Below are 14,260 nucleotides of genomic sequence, written 5' to 3'. Positions count from 1 at the left end.
ACCTAGCGATATGAGATTCATATTATGTAGAATACATCTTTCATAAACACATTATCATCATAATTAGTTTCGTTCAACTAATATGCATCTCGCATCCAGTCAAATAAAGCATAACAACCCGGCCGCCCGAACAATGGTACCTGTCTAATTCAATTACCAAGGTCTCCCGTTCCACGCCCCGGATTCTTTAATCATAACACTTCCCAGTACACTTATTCACTCACACCAACCAAATTCTGCGTTGAAACCTGCTGGGAGTCAATACAATAATGAGATAATCTCCTAAACTTCCTACAAAGAATGCTTTTCGCACCAACCGATTGTAACGATCTTCGTGGTGAGATTAATAATAGGACGACAAAATGTCATAGCATTTCCGGTTCCGTAACAGCTTCGTCTCTGCTGTGATTGTGCTACTGATGTGTGAACAATCTGGCTCTCATATAAGTAAACTCATGATACATCGAAGCGTACACATTATAACCCACTCTGAGTGTCAAATTGAAAGCACAATTGAGAGTACCTTCCCCGCTTTTCATCAGTAATTGCTTACCCAAGGTCAAAACCACGCATTCTCTGAATAGAATTTCCACTCAACCACTCAATATGACACTCACGCGTTTAAAGCGAGACAAGAAGCGTTTGTTTACGTTTTAAAAGGTAAGTGCTTTACTGAGTGCTCTCTTGCAGCATATTCTACAAATGAGAAAAGGTCGAGATCCACAGAGAGGATGCTGACTGATGACTGTTTGTTTTTCATCTGTGAATGTTATTGTTCAAAGCCAATAATGAACCGGAAGAAGCAACATCAATGTAAACAGTCAACATTCTGTTTGAAGTAGAATAAATGAATCAGAGCCAATAGCAATTTATCATTCTTTAGCCAATAAAATTTCTTTTAAGATTTAACAACGACTAATCGAAAACAAAACTGTGAGGCTTAGTTAGGTTACGACAAAATGTGACGTGGCAATGAATCCAATTTGAACTAACCTATTTGCGTTGCATGCTTTCACGAACACCAACTACCAAAAACCCTCCGTTAAAATGCATATCGTGTAGTAGGTCACATAGCGGCCTCGGGCAAACTTATCCAATCTACTTACCGATAGTTTCTAATGCCTTAATGCGGAGCCTTATCAAACTACTACCACCGTCATTCCCTTTGCATATCTTCTTGTGTCTCTACACGTATTAATAATCACATAAAATTAGCAACAGTGTCGTAAAAAAGTATAAACAACATTATTAACTTGTATATTCATCAACGCTCCACGCCGAAAGATACCATCAGCATCATCTGAACCAAACTGATCACATTCCGGCACACACCACCAACACAACGGACGTGAAAGAAACGCCATCATCCAAACAGATTAGGTTGTGTGCTGCTCAAATGTGCGAAATTTTGTACACCAAACCAACAGCGATATGACTCGTGGGTATTATGCCTATCCAATAACTTTTTCACCCATCTAAAAACACTCTCCGGCACTGTAAATTGTGTATTTTGCACCTCTGCGAAATGGAACTCCATGTGTACCACCCGGTGAGAGCTTCGATCTGTGGTCCACGGTGTTTTAAACGTTGTGTCCGAGCTTTAACATTATTCAGCATTATATTCAATGAGTTGTTTTTTGTTATTGCTGAATTCTACACGCACGTGACTGACCCGACTGCAGAATTTTACCTACCGAACACTTTTGCTCACGCACCCCTTTCACTGCTATTCCTATCTGCTAACGTTGGTTTTATGGGATTTTTAGCAATACAAAAGAATCCCGCATGAAACTAACTGAACTCGGCACCCGAGTGTGTACCACGAGTTAGGGCTTACTCATGAGGGAATTATGTTGAAGAGTTGTGCTAAAAGTCTTAATTCAACCCATACAAAATGGGGCCCCAATGTACCCTTTTCCCACATACCTCTACACCCATTTCTCATCGCATCCTGTGACCGATGGGATACAGTTCTTCGTGCGCTATAAAATAAACAAGATGTACACGTTTCATGTGCAACGTAGATAAGTTTGTATTCAAATGCATGGTTGCATGTATGCATCGTTAATGGTGGGGCTACTTTTTGTGACGACGGATACAAAACCCAGAACGAGCGAATGTGAACGCTTGAGGGAAAAAGGGTGAAAGGGAAAGCGTGGATCACAAAAGGGCAAATGTTTGGTCGTCCCCTTGGTCGACCCAAAGAACAACTTGCTCTTGATTTTAGTTTTATTTCTTTCGATTTGTTACCATGTGTGTATGGTTTGGAGTTTGAAATGCTCTCGCGCGACATAGTGCATGAAGGGAAATAAAACCGAAACTCCAACAGTTATAAAACAACCGGAACTACTACATCTGTATATATTTGTGTACAAGGAGAGAGAGAGAGAGATAGAGTGAGGGAGAGCAGAAACATTACGACGAGCTGTTTTCCCGGTGACAAAACGCAACGACGCGTCACATCGTCATGATGATGGTAGAAGTTTTAAGAAGCTCGTATTGGTAGTTTGAAAATAAAAGAATATTGTTAAAGTTTTCTTCTTAGCTATTCTAGGTAGTTGAACTTGAGAAATATGGGCAAAATTTCACGCCATTGCATATCAAAAATCCAAAACTAATACAAATATTAAGTGAAAAAAGGGCAACTCTTTCCTTCATGTTGCTTCCTCTAATATCTATAAACATATTTTTAAAAAAGTTAAAAAAAAAACTAACGTACTAAAGACTTTAAAATTAAATTGGAATTTACAGAAATGCAACCAAAAATGAATCATCTTAAACCTTCAAAAGAGTTGTACCATGTACATTTCAGTTAGTCGCATTTACAGTACCGTTTCCCTTTTGTCATACAGCACGTCGATTTTTATGACTTTCCCTGACAACACCAACCAGTACTGAGGATCGTAAACTATAAACAGAGCAAAACAAAAACATGCAATAAGCAGATACAGCACACGAAACGACGTCGGCAATCATCGTCAGGATGGGTCGATTTTCTTTTCACGTACCCTTTTTCCTCCCGTTCGTAACCCTCGGACGGCTCGAGCCGTACCTTAAGGTCATAAAGTACAACGACGTGCATTGCATGAGCTGATTCTGCTCATCACTGAAGAAGATGTAACACAGTGGCCCATTTCGTCTGTGCTTGACGTCAAAGCTACATACCAGGCGTGTGTTTGATGGCTTCCCGGTTTTCGATGGTGAAAACATCCAACACGCCTAAATGTGGTGAGAAAAGCCAAACCATGGGTATTGAATGTCAATTGATCGCGCCGTCGAGGGAATACACCCTCTATTCTTATGACTGAGGAAACTTGTTTCGAGCTTCGCATCAAACGCTCGACAGTTCATTCAAATGGCATATGGTGCCAACCGTTAAGGAACCGTTCGAGAACAAGTGAATGAAGTACCGGAATTGATTTTCCTCTCACCGGGTCAAGAAGTTTATCGACAGAAATGTTGCATCGAAAATCGCACCAAACAGCGTTTCCGATCAACGCGTTGCTGATGCATAAATGATTGACGCCAAATAATTAAACCAACTTCTGGTGCTGCTGGATGATGGAACCGAAAGGTGAATGGTTGTATCCGCTTGGGTTTTGATCAATTATTCAACCAACATCCAACCCGGACGAGCAGTCTATTTGAACGGTGAACACCGCATCGATAGATAGACAGCTGTAGCTGTAGCATAGCGGCACAATTAACACTAATCAAGCCATATTGATTCTTCGGAGCTCAATGCAGATATTGGAGATTTCAATAGCTCACACTTAAGGTCATAAACCTGGTATCAGCGACATATTAAAAAAGATTCAACTGTGTGGAAATATTTCGTTCTTATTTAATGCCTAAAATATGTGTTATATTTCAATATTAATTAAAAACTCAAAAGAAATCTTCAACCAAATAAATCACTACAATTGAGTAAATTTAAATACAACACAGTTTAAAATACAACAGCTCACAAGGTCCACACTTCGCATATTTAAACCTTCCTGTAGCATATTCCATCCAGTAGGACTTTTCATCGACGGGTTTGATCGATTACTCTGCAAATATTGACGCAGAGTGATTGCAAACATTAAGATATGGGGCTGTTCGCATTTCCAATGTGACCAATTGATAAAGCTTCATTTCAAAGTTTACCAGTTCCACCAACAACGAGCTAAACGAACCAGAGAATGGAATACATAATGCGAAAATTAAATATCTGTACATCCTTGTCTTGCCAGATTTCGCTGCTAAAGTGTAATTAGAATGGAAGTAAGTTTGTTCATTTCTTTTAAAGCTAGATTTATAGACAGCGAGCCTACGAAAAGCCTTATTACTGAAAATGAGCATCTGCTTTGAATCATTTCAATTTAAATTGTCTCTCACAGACACACGGACACACAACAAACACCAAAGGTAAGTAAGTGCCGTATTGCACAGTGTACATTAATTACCACTGCCAAACGTTCGCAAACGTAACGAGAGAAATAACTTCAGAACGTGTCTCGTTTTTTGGCAAATTTTTAAGAAGGCACTTATAGACACGTGCGTCTTCCTGGCGCGTTCGTTTCGTGAGCAGTTCTTGTTGTCCTTTCTTGCCTTCCTAATACTTCATGATGATAAAAATAACCATCGTGCCTTCCAGCAAAACAAAATGTACACTCCTCAAGTGATGGTTTGATTTCTTTCCTACAATCAATGAAACATATTGAATTACCGGTGCGCTTTCTAGTGCCACATGTTACATGTGTCTACTTAACAGGATTTACAAAATGGTACTATGGATTTTTTCTGTCGTAAAAAGTTAACATTTAAGGAGTTTTTTTTTGCGTGCAACCATTGATAGCTTTAATATTTGTTAAATAAAAAAATATTGCTTGAAAAAGAAAAAAAATTATTTAAAATTGTTTAACAATTTCGTATGCTTCTGTACTGTTATATGTAAAAATTGAAAATTAAATAATTCATTTACCAATCACACAATCTAACAAGTCTCCCCGGCAAAACTAACTACGTACGCACATTTCCCACAGCAAAAAGCAGTGCTGCTAAACATGTTTATCAACGTATGTAATTATATTTCCACCATAAACTATTCCTTCTTGGAGGAAAACCTTGAACGTTCCTGTCATCATCCAAACGACGGCACACACTGTCACAACAGCAAGTGTGTAAGCCGCCAGCATCACTCCAAGAAACAGCAGAGTAAACGAAACGCCACCTTCACTTGGGCGGCAGTGCGAGTTTGTTGTTTTATCTAATTTTCTTCCAGCACTCTACCGTCGTCGAAGTCCTCTCCGCAAAGCTCACAGAACATGCTAAAGTTGCCCGTCCCGAATGCACCAAACCGGTAGGGGAGAAAATTTACTTACGCCACTCGGAAGCACCAACACATCAGTTCCGGACAGTTGGTGGGTTTTGGTGGCATTAATTTCCGCTACGTACGCAGTCTATCGTTACACCTGCTGTTCTGGGTGCTCGGCGTTGCTTCCGGGTGACAACGGCAAAATGATATTACTCTGCAATCAAACTATATTTTCAGTAAGGCTACAAACGGTAAAAAGAAACTTCCTCTCAATCGAGAAATTATTTGTATTCTAGCGAAAAAAATGAAACCTTCTTCGATTGTTCCCATCTTCACGATTCCAGCCATTATGGTGAATTATGTCGCTCGATTGAGTTCATTAGTGTATCCCGTTCTGTGTTCCAGTTTCCTTCACACTCCATGTCAGATTGTTGTATTTTATCCTTCCACTGTAATTCTATTTATTATTCAATTAGTTTAACCATTTGAGTGTTCTTTATCGTATCCGTATCATCTGCATGAGCATTACAACTATCTCCTGAACGATATCTCGACGGAAATCGAATGAAAGGCAAAAGCGTTGTAAATCGTTGCAAGTAATCACAATACTAAGAAATCAATTAGCGTCCACCCGGATATACGCCCGGATGTTGATATCATGCTGAAAGTTGTATAGCTGTACACATTATGGAAAAACTCGGCAAGAAAGTTTCAGGATTTTTTTATTTGTTTGTTTCGTAACTACATATGCTCTGCCCTACGGAGGAGCAAAAGTAAAACCATCTGATAGAAAGAGAGTGGTAAGCGATTCTAAATCGAAACATGAGCTTTGTTCCCTTCCGTTCAGCTCTAATTCACAATGATAACAACATTAGGCGTGACCGACCGTTTTTATTATCTTCTATGGAAATCTGTTTCCGCCTGTGATTGACAACAAAGAAAGATGGGAAACAATGCAAAAGTTTGCTCGTAAAAACAATGAAAACTTATTGCATGAAAGGAAATCAACGGATCATGTTAAAAGTGATGGATATACAGCTAACTATCAGAAATAATTTGACAACATATATTTTTTTATAACCTTTGAATTAATGCAACAACTTGCAGTTGACAATAATATGCCCAAAAATACGAGTGTTCAACATTTGACTGCAGACCTGTAGTGCTCAGCTGCCTGGGTTCTTTTTGTATTTTAGTAAGTCTAACTGAGCATGCAACTGGTTTCGTCGCTTTGTGTTGCTTGATGAAATAGATCCTTTATTTTCAAATTCCTCCGTTTGAAGTCAGGATATCTACCCTACCAACCACATCTCACAAGACACTTTTAATCCAGCATACATACGGTGCTATACGCGTGTGCATGAACACACTACTATCGTTTGGAGCACTGTGACTAGCAATACCAACCAGGTAGTTGACGGATCCCTGCTGTGTCCAGAACGCAGGTGAACCTTCATCAACTACAAATCTATCCTCGGGATGTTCTACATCCAAACACAATTCATGCGATGCCAGAGTCCTTCCAAACTTACGATCACAGTCAGTGTTGAACTTTGTGAAGGCAAATGATGTTGTCAGTTCTTCTTGTTCTATATCCAAGGGAATAAATATGTTACAGTTTTTAGTTTAAATTCCGAATGAAATGATAACCTACCTGCCACACCAATTTGTTGAAGATAAAATGGTGTATGGGTTGCGTTGCTCCAGAGACATACTGGCACCTTTCCGAAGTATGTTTCAGTACGATTAAAAGTGGATACCAGTGCAATGTTGTGCCGCTTTGTTGAACTATCGTACTCTGGGTGTACTATCAGCTTCTCTACGGCCATCAATATTTCCGTTGAGAGTTCAATAAGTTGCAGTTGTACATACATTTCAATAATTCCATCATCCAGACAACTGGCAGCTACCAAAAAGGTTCTGCTAGTGATCATTGTCCCGATACAACCACGCGTCTCTTGTCCGACCATCCAACGAACCGTTACCTGCAGATAGAGCACTTACATATAATGTACGCAACAACAAAACGTTCCAGATGAACCAACCAAATGTCGGTTAAGATCTTCTGCAAAAATCGGATTGTTTACACAGCTTTCTATCTCTCTCCATTCCGCATCCGTTTCGTTCCGAATGTACTCACGCGGACAGCACAACAATGATCCCGCCTGGCAAAATCTCACCGGTTGATTCTGACGGAAGCGATACATCATGATGGGACAATTGACCGCACTGGTACACACACCATTTCCAGTGCCACTGTCAACAGTACAAGTGTCCCCTTCTTCCAGATCAGGGTTTAAAAATATAAATGGTTCAGTTGGGTCGGCTTGTTCGTCTGTTCTTGGTAGCAGGATCGACTCCATCCATGGCATATGGGAAGCCAATCGCACACCTACAGCCGATTCTCCATAGCCACAGTCACGACCGAAAAGGTTCAACGCGTACACATACATTAAGCTGCGGGAGGATCGCATAATTTCACGCTGTATCGGACCTCCTGGTGCTTGTTGGCAAGTACCCGGAACAAGGAACGACACTTCTCCGAAACAAAGATGTTCTGCCGCTAACAAACCAGGTAATGCAGTACAGTTCGTACCGTTGTGGAACTGCACCACACCGAGCACTTCGACAGTACGATTAAGATCTGTAACGGAAGTTTCGGTCATGTTAAGGTGATGTGCTGAATGTGACATAAAACCAACTTACAAGCGCTTGTCTCTAAAGGATCTTCATCCACGTAGATGGTATTGAGCTCTAGCAATCCACGACCAGATACTTCAAATTCGGGATCAGGTAAGTCATCCCGTTCCCATATGCAGGCAGGTGTAAAATCCGAAGAAAACTGAATTGGTTCCTTCAGTCTGAGTAGTCCTACATCTCCATAAAGCGAACCTTCGGTCCAATTGGGATGCATATAGGAGCGAGTAACTACATTTGTCTCATTTGCTCGATATGTCACATAAGATGGCTGTTTTCTGCAAAAGACATAATGTTAATCTATTCGCTTTATACAACATCGCACCAAATGGAACATAAAAATACCCTTCCTTTGTTGTGCATCGGGCAAGAGTAACCACTGTACTTTCGTCTATTATCACACCAAAGCACTCCTTCCGATCGTCTGTGTCATTCCAATGTATTGATACCAACTGTTCGGATGCTTCGTTAAACAGATGAGCTTCAGATAGATCCACCGACTCTTGTCCATTCTCTTTGTATAGAACAACTCTCGGTTCGTATTCACGGTACTGTGCATAGCGTAACGCACACGCCTGTGGTTGAAACTTCCATTCTGTAGCAATTAAAATGGGTAAATTGTCTTCAGTTTGCACACCGATTGACACAAAACTAACCTGTCGCATTTTCACCGCGATCGCTTAACACGCTCCTAATCCATGGTATGTAAGGAGCTACTCTTGTATAAACTCCTGGCACAGATAAACCACACGCAGTCCCGAATGACGTCACTCCGACAAGGAACGGGGTAATGCGGGTGTTGTGGAGCAGCTTAACCTGCAACGGGCCTCCGGAGTCACCCTAAAACAAGCAATAGAACTCTTGCAATATTTACTTTTAGACACATTTTTCATCGCAATTCCTATGATATACATCCTGGTAGAACTTATTTCAACACTATCTCATAAACATAACACACAGACACCTACCGGACATGTGTCCATACGAGCATCCCCAGCGCACAACTGATTTGTATGCAAACCGTCTCGCAATCCTCGGAGATTCAGATAATGTTGATTACAGCGCTCATTATCAACCGGAGATAGAGAAACCTTCTGTAGAATCGGTGTCCTTTCTTCACCTGTTATATAAATAATATTAGCGCCTTTCCGTTATCTGCCTTCCATATCGGATTCCTTACCGAATCCTGTGTCACCCCAGCCGGTGGCTTCAAAGGTTTTGAAACGAATCTCATCATCAATCCACAGACAGGCAGGTGCAACAGTGTCATGAACTCTGTAAAATACGCATAAAGAAATAAATAAAATAAAGTTCATAACCATTCTTACTGTCCTAACTTACTTAACCTTCTGCTCCAGACGCATGAGGGCAATGTCATGGTAACGCGCCCGAAACTTATGTTCCGGATGTCTTATGATCTCTACGATCTTTACCTGCTGAGCATACTGATCGTCTGTGTCGTTGAACAGATCCAAATCTGCAAATCTTGCCACATCCGGTTTATTGTTTCTAAAAGTATAAGCAAATTTAAAGCTCATTGTGTTATCTGGTCAACCCTCTGCCGTTCGCCTTTTACTAACTGAGTATCCTCCGCACAGTGCGCTGCCGTTAGGATATAGTTCTCCCATATTAACGATCCACCACAGTTCCACGTAATACTGCTATCCGGTTGCGTCCATCCGATCGCTGCCATATGTGCAAACTCTCGTAGGTATGTTGGTTGCCCGTAGGCAGGTTTTATGATCGATGATTTACCATATTTGAAGTAACGGAAGAAACAATCTGAAAACATGATCAAAGTTTAATGGAACGCGGAAAAATTACACTAATTGCGATCTCACCAGTTAGCGATTCCCTTCTGTTAGGTAAAACTATATCCTCTATATTAGGAGCACTTAAATCTCCTCCCGGAATCAATACGCTTCCTATTTCTGTGCAAGGAGAAAACATTATTTTAGTTATTCCTTTATTAGTCAAATTAGAAATGATTGCTTACCCAATTGCAAACAAATAATTAAACACAGAATCGTAATCAGCGAATGCATCTTGCCGAGCTTCAAACTACTACTGAAGGTATCATGCAATCGTCGTAACGATTATCACTCCCACTGTATTGATTGCATATTTACACTATGGATTGCATTGATGCAAAGTGCAGTGAAACGATTACCGGTTTTATTTTCATAACATGATGTCTGTACACATTCCAGTTAGCTGATTAAGGTTTTCTCATGGACATCTGGTTTTGTAACTAAGAGGATCATCATCGTATTGCACCCCCATATTGCCTTGACCAGTTTGCACATCTAGTTTACGCATTCTAGTTTTTTGTAGATTATGATACTATATGAAGCTAACAGACATACTTCATTGTACAACTTCTTCTTCTTCTTCTTCTTCTTCTTGACTGAACGACCTCCGTGGCCGTGTCGGCCATTTCTGGCTTATTTTTACCACGTATCAGGATAATCAGTTCTTTCTACGGTTGGACGGTCTGTTCACACTTGGATCGATTGAACGAATCAAGTTTATTTCATTTTTCCATCTCCTCATTATATTGAATTCGATTGTAAAATGGGTGTATTTTTGTAATACAGTGAAACAAGTAGTTCATCTACAAAACACTCTTTATCCACTCAAAGTACGATGACATGCGGCTGTGAACATTCACCGATTTGTCGTTTGCTGCAGCATAACTCATAATTCCTACCAAATACTGTATGCTCGTACCGTCCTGTAGTGTTTTAGACCAAAACATAGGATCTCCTTCGGAAACGATCGTGCTCGGAGGCTGTACATCAACACAAAGTTGATTGGAGGCTATCCCTTCCACTAATTCTTCGCAATCTTTGTTGTATTTAGCGGTTGGGAAAACGTAAGAGTCCGCCGTTTCATCTGTGGATGAAAAATAAGGTTAATACCCTTCACTTTCACTCACCGGCCTTCGACACTTACTAATCACAAGCTGAATCATTTTGAAGGGTGTATGAGTTTGGTTGGTCCAGACACAGGCAGGAAATTTCGTTGATGCTCTTTGTGCAATAGAATCCTTCAATTTAATCACTGCTATATCGTTCTTGCCAGTGACTGGATCATACTTTGGATGTTTGGTTATTTCTTGCACATCAACCATCGGAGCTGTATCATTCATTCCTAGCCGAACAAAAGACGGTGTGTTTGGTTGTTGCTGTACACATTTCCCACTCGTCAAAATTGCTGTCGAGGTAATGATGGTTCCTCTGCAATTCCAACGCACTTTTCCATATCCATTCATCTGCCAACCGATCGCAACCTGCACAGAAAGAAATTGTATTAATGTTCTGAATCCCGTGTGTAAAGATAACAGTTTAGCAACTTACAAGATGTGGAAATTCATCACCAACAGGTCCAGATCCAAGCAACTTTTCGCCTGTACGTATACGATCCTCCTTGTAGCGATCTTCGCATTCGTTCAGCTCCCGACCAGCCGGCGTTGTTTCATTCAACATATTTTCATACGGACAGCAAACAACATTAGAAGCGTTACAAAACACCACCCTACGGTTGACTGAAAATTCATACCGTATCTTGGGACATCTTGCCACATCCACACAGAGTCCATCCGTACCATCTACATGCCGGCAGGTGTCATTTTCTTCCAAATCCGAATGGAAGAAGTGTAGTGATCCACTATCTTTCCTGTAGTCGGGTAGCAATATAGACTTTAGCCAGTTAGCATGGCCAGCGAGCCGTACGCCTAATGAAGACCAACCAAACCCACAGTCTCGTCCATGCAAATTCAGTGCGTACGCGTATCGAAAAGGTTTGTTCAATTTGTCCACTTGTCCTCCGATTGGACCACCGAGCGCTTGGTCACATGTTTCCGGAACAATGTACGGTTCGTTGCCAAAGCAGAGATGTTCCTCAGTTAATCCTCGTGTCAAGTTGCTCGAGAACTCCTCCGGATAAGAGCAGTTTTTAATAGGAAACACATCAGCACGTGTTATCAACTGAGTAGATTGAGGCTCTAAAGTGAAAAATGCACCACAAACACATATGTACTTCTTTCTGTGGAAATTGAGTTTAAGATATTTCTTACCAAACACATCCACAGATTTATCGTGCAGGCTGAAGTAGTTAAGATCGCGCCTTCCATTACCGGTCAGCTCTACCTTGCCTTCAGGAAGTTCGTCACCATGCCAAATACAGTACGGTACAAAGGATGCGAAGAAAGTAAAGTGCATTTTCATCTTCAATAATCCAACGTCATTGTGAAGCTGTCCCTCGCGATATCCCGGATGGTTGTAATGCTTCACAACAGAGTTCCGCTCATTGCCCAGGTACATAACATACATAGCTCGTTTTCTGGAAAGATCACCAAATTTATACTTTATACTATTCATAAAATTGGAATGGTTCTTTCGTTACCCATATTTGGTGGTGCACTGGGCCAACGTCAGTACGGTATCCTCGTCTATTATCAGACCATGACATTCCTGCGTGTTCATAAAGTATCCGAAGTGTATTTCCACCATCGCATGTGTGTACTTCGGTTCGATATGTCTACTAGCCGGCGTCACCAACACGTTGGCATCCGTTTCACCGATCAACACATCCTTTTCGTAGGGTCTTAGGTTTACATAGCGAAGAGCACACTCGGCTTCTCTGAACTTCCACTCTGTAACAACAATTTCCAATTAAACCTGCCGCCTGTTATGGTTTTGAATTAGCACTAACCCCATGACTCTTCTCCACTAGCCTCAATCGTGGAACGTATCCACTGGACGTATGGGGACACTTTCGTATAAAGTGAAGGTTTTGATTTTGCGCAGGAACCATTGAAAGGGGAACCGATGGCAACGACGAATGGAGACACCTTCGAATTGTGGTGTAACGATACTTGAAGAAATCCACCAGAGTTACTCTGTAATAAAAAGACAGGTTAAAGACGAGAAACTTCCACAAAAATTTTAATCCTATTTACCAAACATGAATCCGTCTCGATGCTATCAACGCACAAATCAGAACTCTGCACAGTATCGTTGCTACTTTGCGATCTCATTTCTACGGCTTTATCACAATCAACTGATACAGGATGAACAGTTACTTTTGAAACAGTTTCAGATCCTACCACACTCCATTGTGCCGCTTCCAAGTTACGAAAGTCCATCTCTTCCTTGTTCCACAGACAGGCCGGAACCACTAAAGCGTCCAGTCTGTAAAAAGGGAGCGTTTAGTTTTCTATCACAACCGGCATCCATTGCACCTTTACTCACTCCACCTTTGTCTCCAATCGTAACAAAGCAATATCATGCTGCCGGCTATACTCCCTATACTCCGCGTGCCGTATAACTTGGGCGATTTTTATCTGTTGCACTTCACCAGCAGCTTGTTGATTGGGATTTCCCATACGCGTCACATCGGGAGCCACGAGACTGGATGGTGTACAAAATTAAAATGCTAATTCCAATCTAATTATACAAACCTCCGCACACATACTTTTCGTTTCTAGTGCAGCGAGCCGTAGTTAACACAAAATTCTCCCACACTAACATTCCGATGCAGTTCCATTGCACGATTCCATCCGATCCAGTCCATCCAATCAACGCTAGATGGGGGATCTCGCGGAACTTTAAACGGGGCCGATCAAAAACAGAATATTCTTGCGTCGGTATATTGTGTTTGTAGTACCTCATATGACAATCTACAATGCGTTAATAATTTAAACAATTAATCATACATCGGAAGATATTAAATTTCTCCTATTTAACACTCACCATCTAGTGATTCACGAACATTTGGCATCATCACTTGTTCGATCCGGTTTCGCTCTAAATATGCCATAAACGAGCGATCTCCATGACCTGTAAACATTTGCTTTGATTAATATAATTCCAGTTAAACATATTTTTACCATTCGACCACTCACTAAAACGATTCAGAAACAATATAAACACAACGAATGTCTGTCTGATGAGCTGCATCTTTCTCACACCGCAACAACCGTAACACTGATAATGTAACACGGTCGTACGAAACGTAGAAGTACGTAGGCTGAACGACCTTGGCGATAGCGATCGCTAAAACAGGTTTCATTGCCATCGGGAGAACACGATCATGTGTAGCATTTGTAGCTGAATGGAGCCGGTTTTTATTCTTGCGTTACTAGAAATGCCACTGATCGTACCCCCTAGAGTGCGTTCATTAACCTTCATACTGCTCTCTTGTTATTTCCTCATCAAGCATAAAGTAATACGCGACCAAGCATAAGCAATAATAAAAGTT

General features: G+C 41.0%; 3 protein-coding genes across 3 annotated transcripts in view; all 3 read right to left on the bottom strand.

Moving 5' to 3' along the window:
* Positions 1-981, bottom strand: part of LOC125762348 (zwei Ig domain protein zig-8-like) — a 75,821-nt gene extending 74,840 nt beyond the window's left edge. Inside the window, exon 1 of the mRNA XM_049424316.1 lies at positions 141-981. The gene's annotated coding sequence lies outside the window, so the exon portion shown is untranslated. The remainder of the gene's footprint in view (positions 1-140) is intronic.
* Positions 982-6,004: 5,023 nt separating this feature from the next.
* On the bottom strand, positions 6,005-10,398 carry LOC125766175 (uncharacterized). Its single transcript, XM_049431894.1, has 12 exons — positions 9,993-10,398; positions 9,838-9,927; positions 9,577-9,778; positions 9,338-9,505; positions 9,177-9,271; positions 8,965-9,116; positions 8,653-8,836; positions 8,342-8,591; positions 8,006-8,274; positions 7,345-7,943; positions 6,954-7,284; positions 6,005-6,888 (listed from the first exon to the last, which is right to left on the bottom strand). The coding sequence occupies exons 1-12, from the start codon at positions 10,039-10,041 to the stop codon at positions 6,611-6,613; spliced, it is 2,667 nt and encodes an 888-aa protein (XP_049287851.1). The 5' UTR covers positions 10,042-10,398; the 3' UTR covers positions 6,005-6,610.
* Positions 10,399-10,500: 102 nt separating this feature from the next.
* Positions 10,501-14,098, bottom strand: LOC125766174 (uncharacterized). The gene is made up of 11 exons (XM_049431893.1): positions 13,905-14,098; positions 13,753-13,839; positions 13,475-13,679; positions 13,252-13,410; positions 12,960-13,191; positions 12,713-12,899; positions 12,404-12,653; positions 12,075-12,340; positions 11,356-12,002; positions 10,952-11,288; positions 10,501-10,891 (listed from the first exon to the last, which is right to left on the bottom strand). Exons 1-11 carry the CDS (start codon positions 13,957-13,959, stop codon positions 10,611-10,613), a joined length of 2,706 nt encoding a protein of 901 aa, XP_049287850.1. The 5' UTR covers positions 13,960-14,098; the 3' UTR covers positions 10,501-10,610.
* Positions 14,099-14,260: the final 162 nt, after the last annotated feature.

This window comes from Anopheles funestus, chromosome 2RL, assembly GCF_943734845.2.
Source record: "Anopheles funestus chromosome 2RL, idAnoFuneDA-416_04, whole genome shotgun sequence".
Classification (NCBI taxonomy): Eukaryota; Metazoa; Arthropoda; class Insecta; order Diptera; family Culicidae; genus Anopheles; species Anopheles funestus.
Note: the sequence above shows the minus strand (reverse complement) of the source record. Positions and strands in the feature narration are given on the sequence as shown.

Excerpts from the sequence above, each read along its gene's own strand:
- LOC125766175 (XM_049431894.1), bottom strand. The coding sequence starts at position 10,041 with ATGCATTCGCTGATTACGATTCTGTGTTTAATTATTTGTTTGCAATTG. Across the intron at positions 9,779-9,837 it reads CAGAAGGGAATCGCTAACTG|ATTGTTTCTTCCGTTACTTC; the intron begins GTGAGATCGCAA and ends TCATGTTTTCAG. Across the intron at positions 9,506-9,576 it reads CACTGTGCGGAGGATACTCA|AAACAATAAACCGGATGTGG; the intron begins GTTAGTAAAAGG and ends TTATACTTTTAG.
- LOC125766174 (XM_049431893.1), bottom strand. The coding sequence starts at position 13,959 with ATGCAGCTCATCAGACAGACATTCGTTGTGTTTATATTGTTTCTGAAT. Across the intron at positions 12,654-12,712 it reads TAGTGGAGAAGAGTCATGGG|AGTGGAAGTTCAGAGAAGCC; the intron begins GTTAGTGCTAAT and ends TTGTTGTTACAG. Across the intron at positions 12,341-12,403 it reads CAGTGCACCACCAAATATGG|AAAACGAGCTATGTATGTTA; the intron begins GTAACGAAAGAA and ends TGATCTTTCCAG.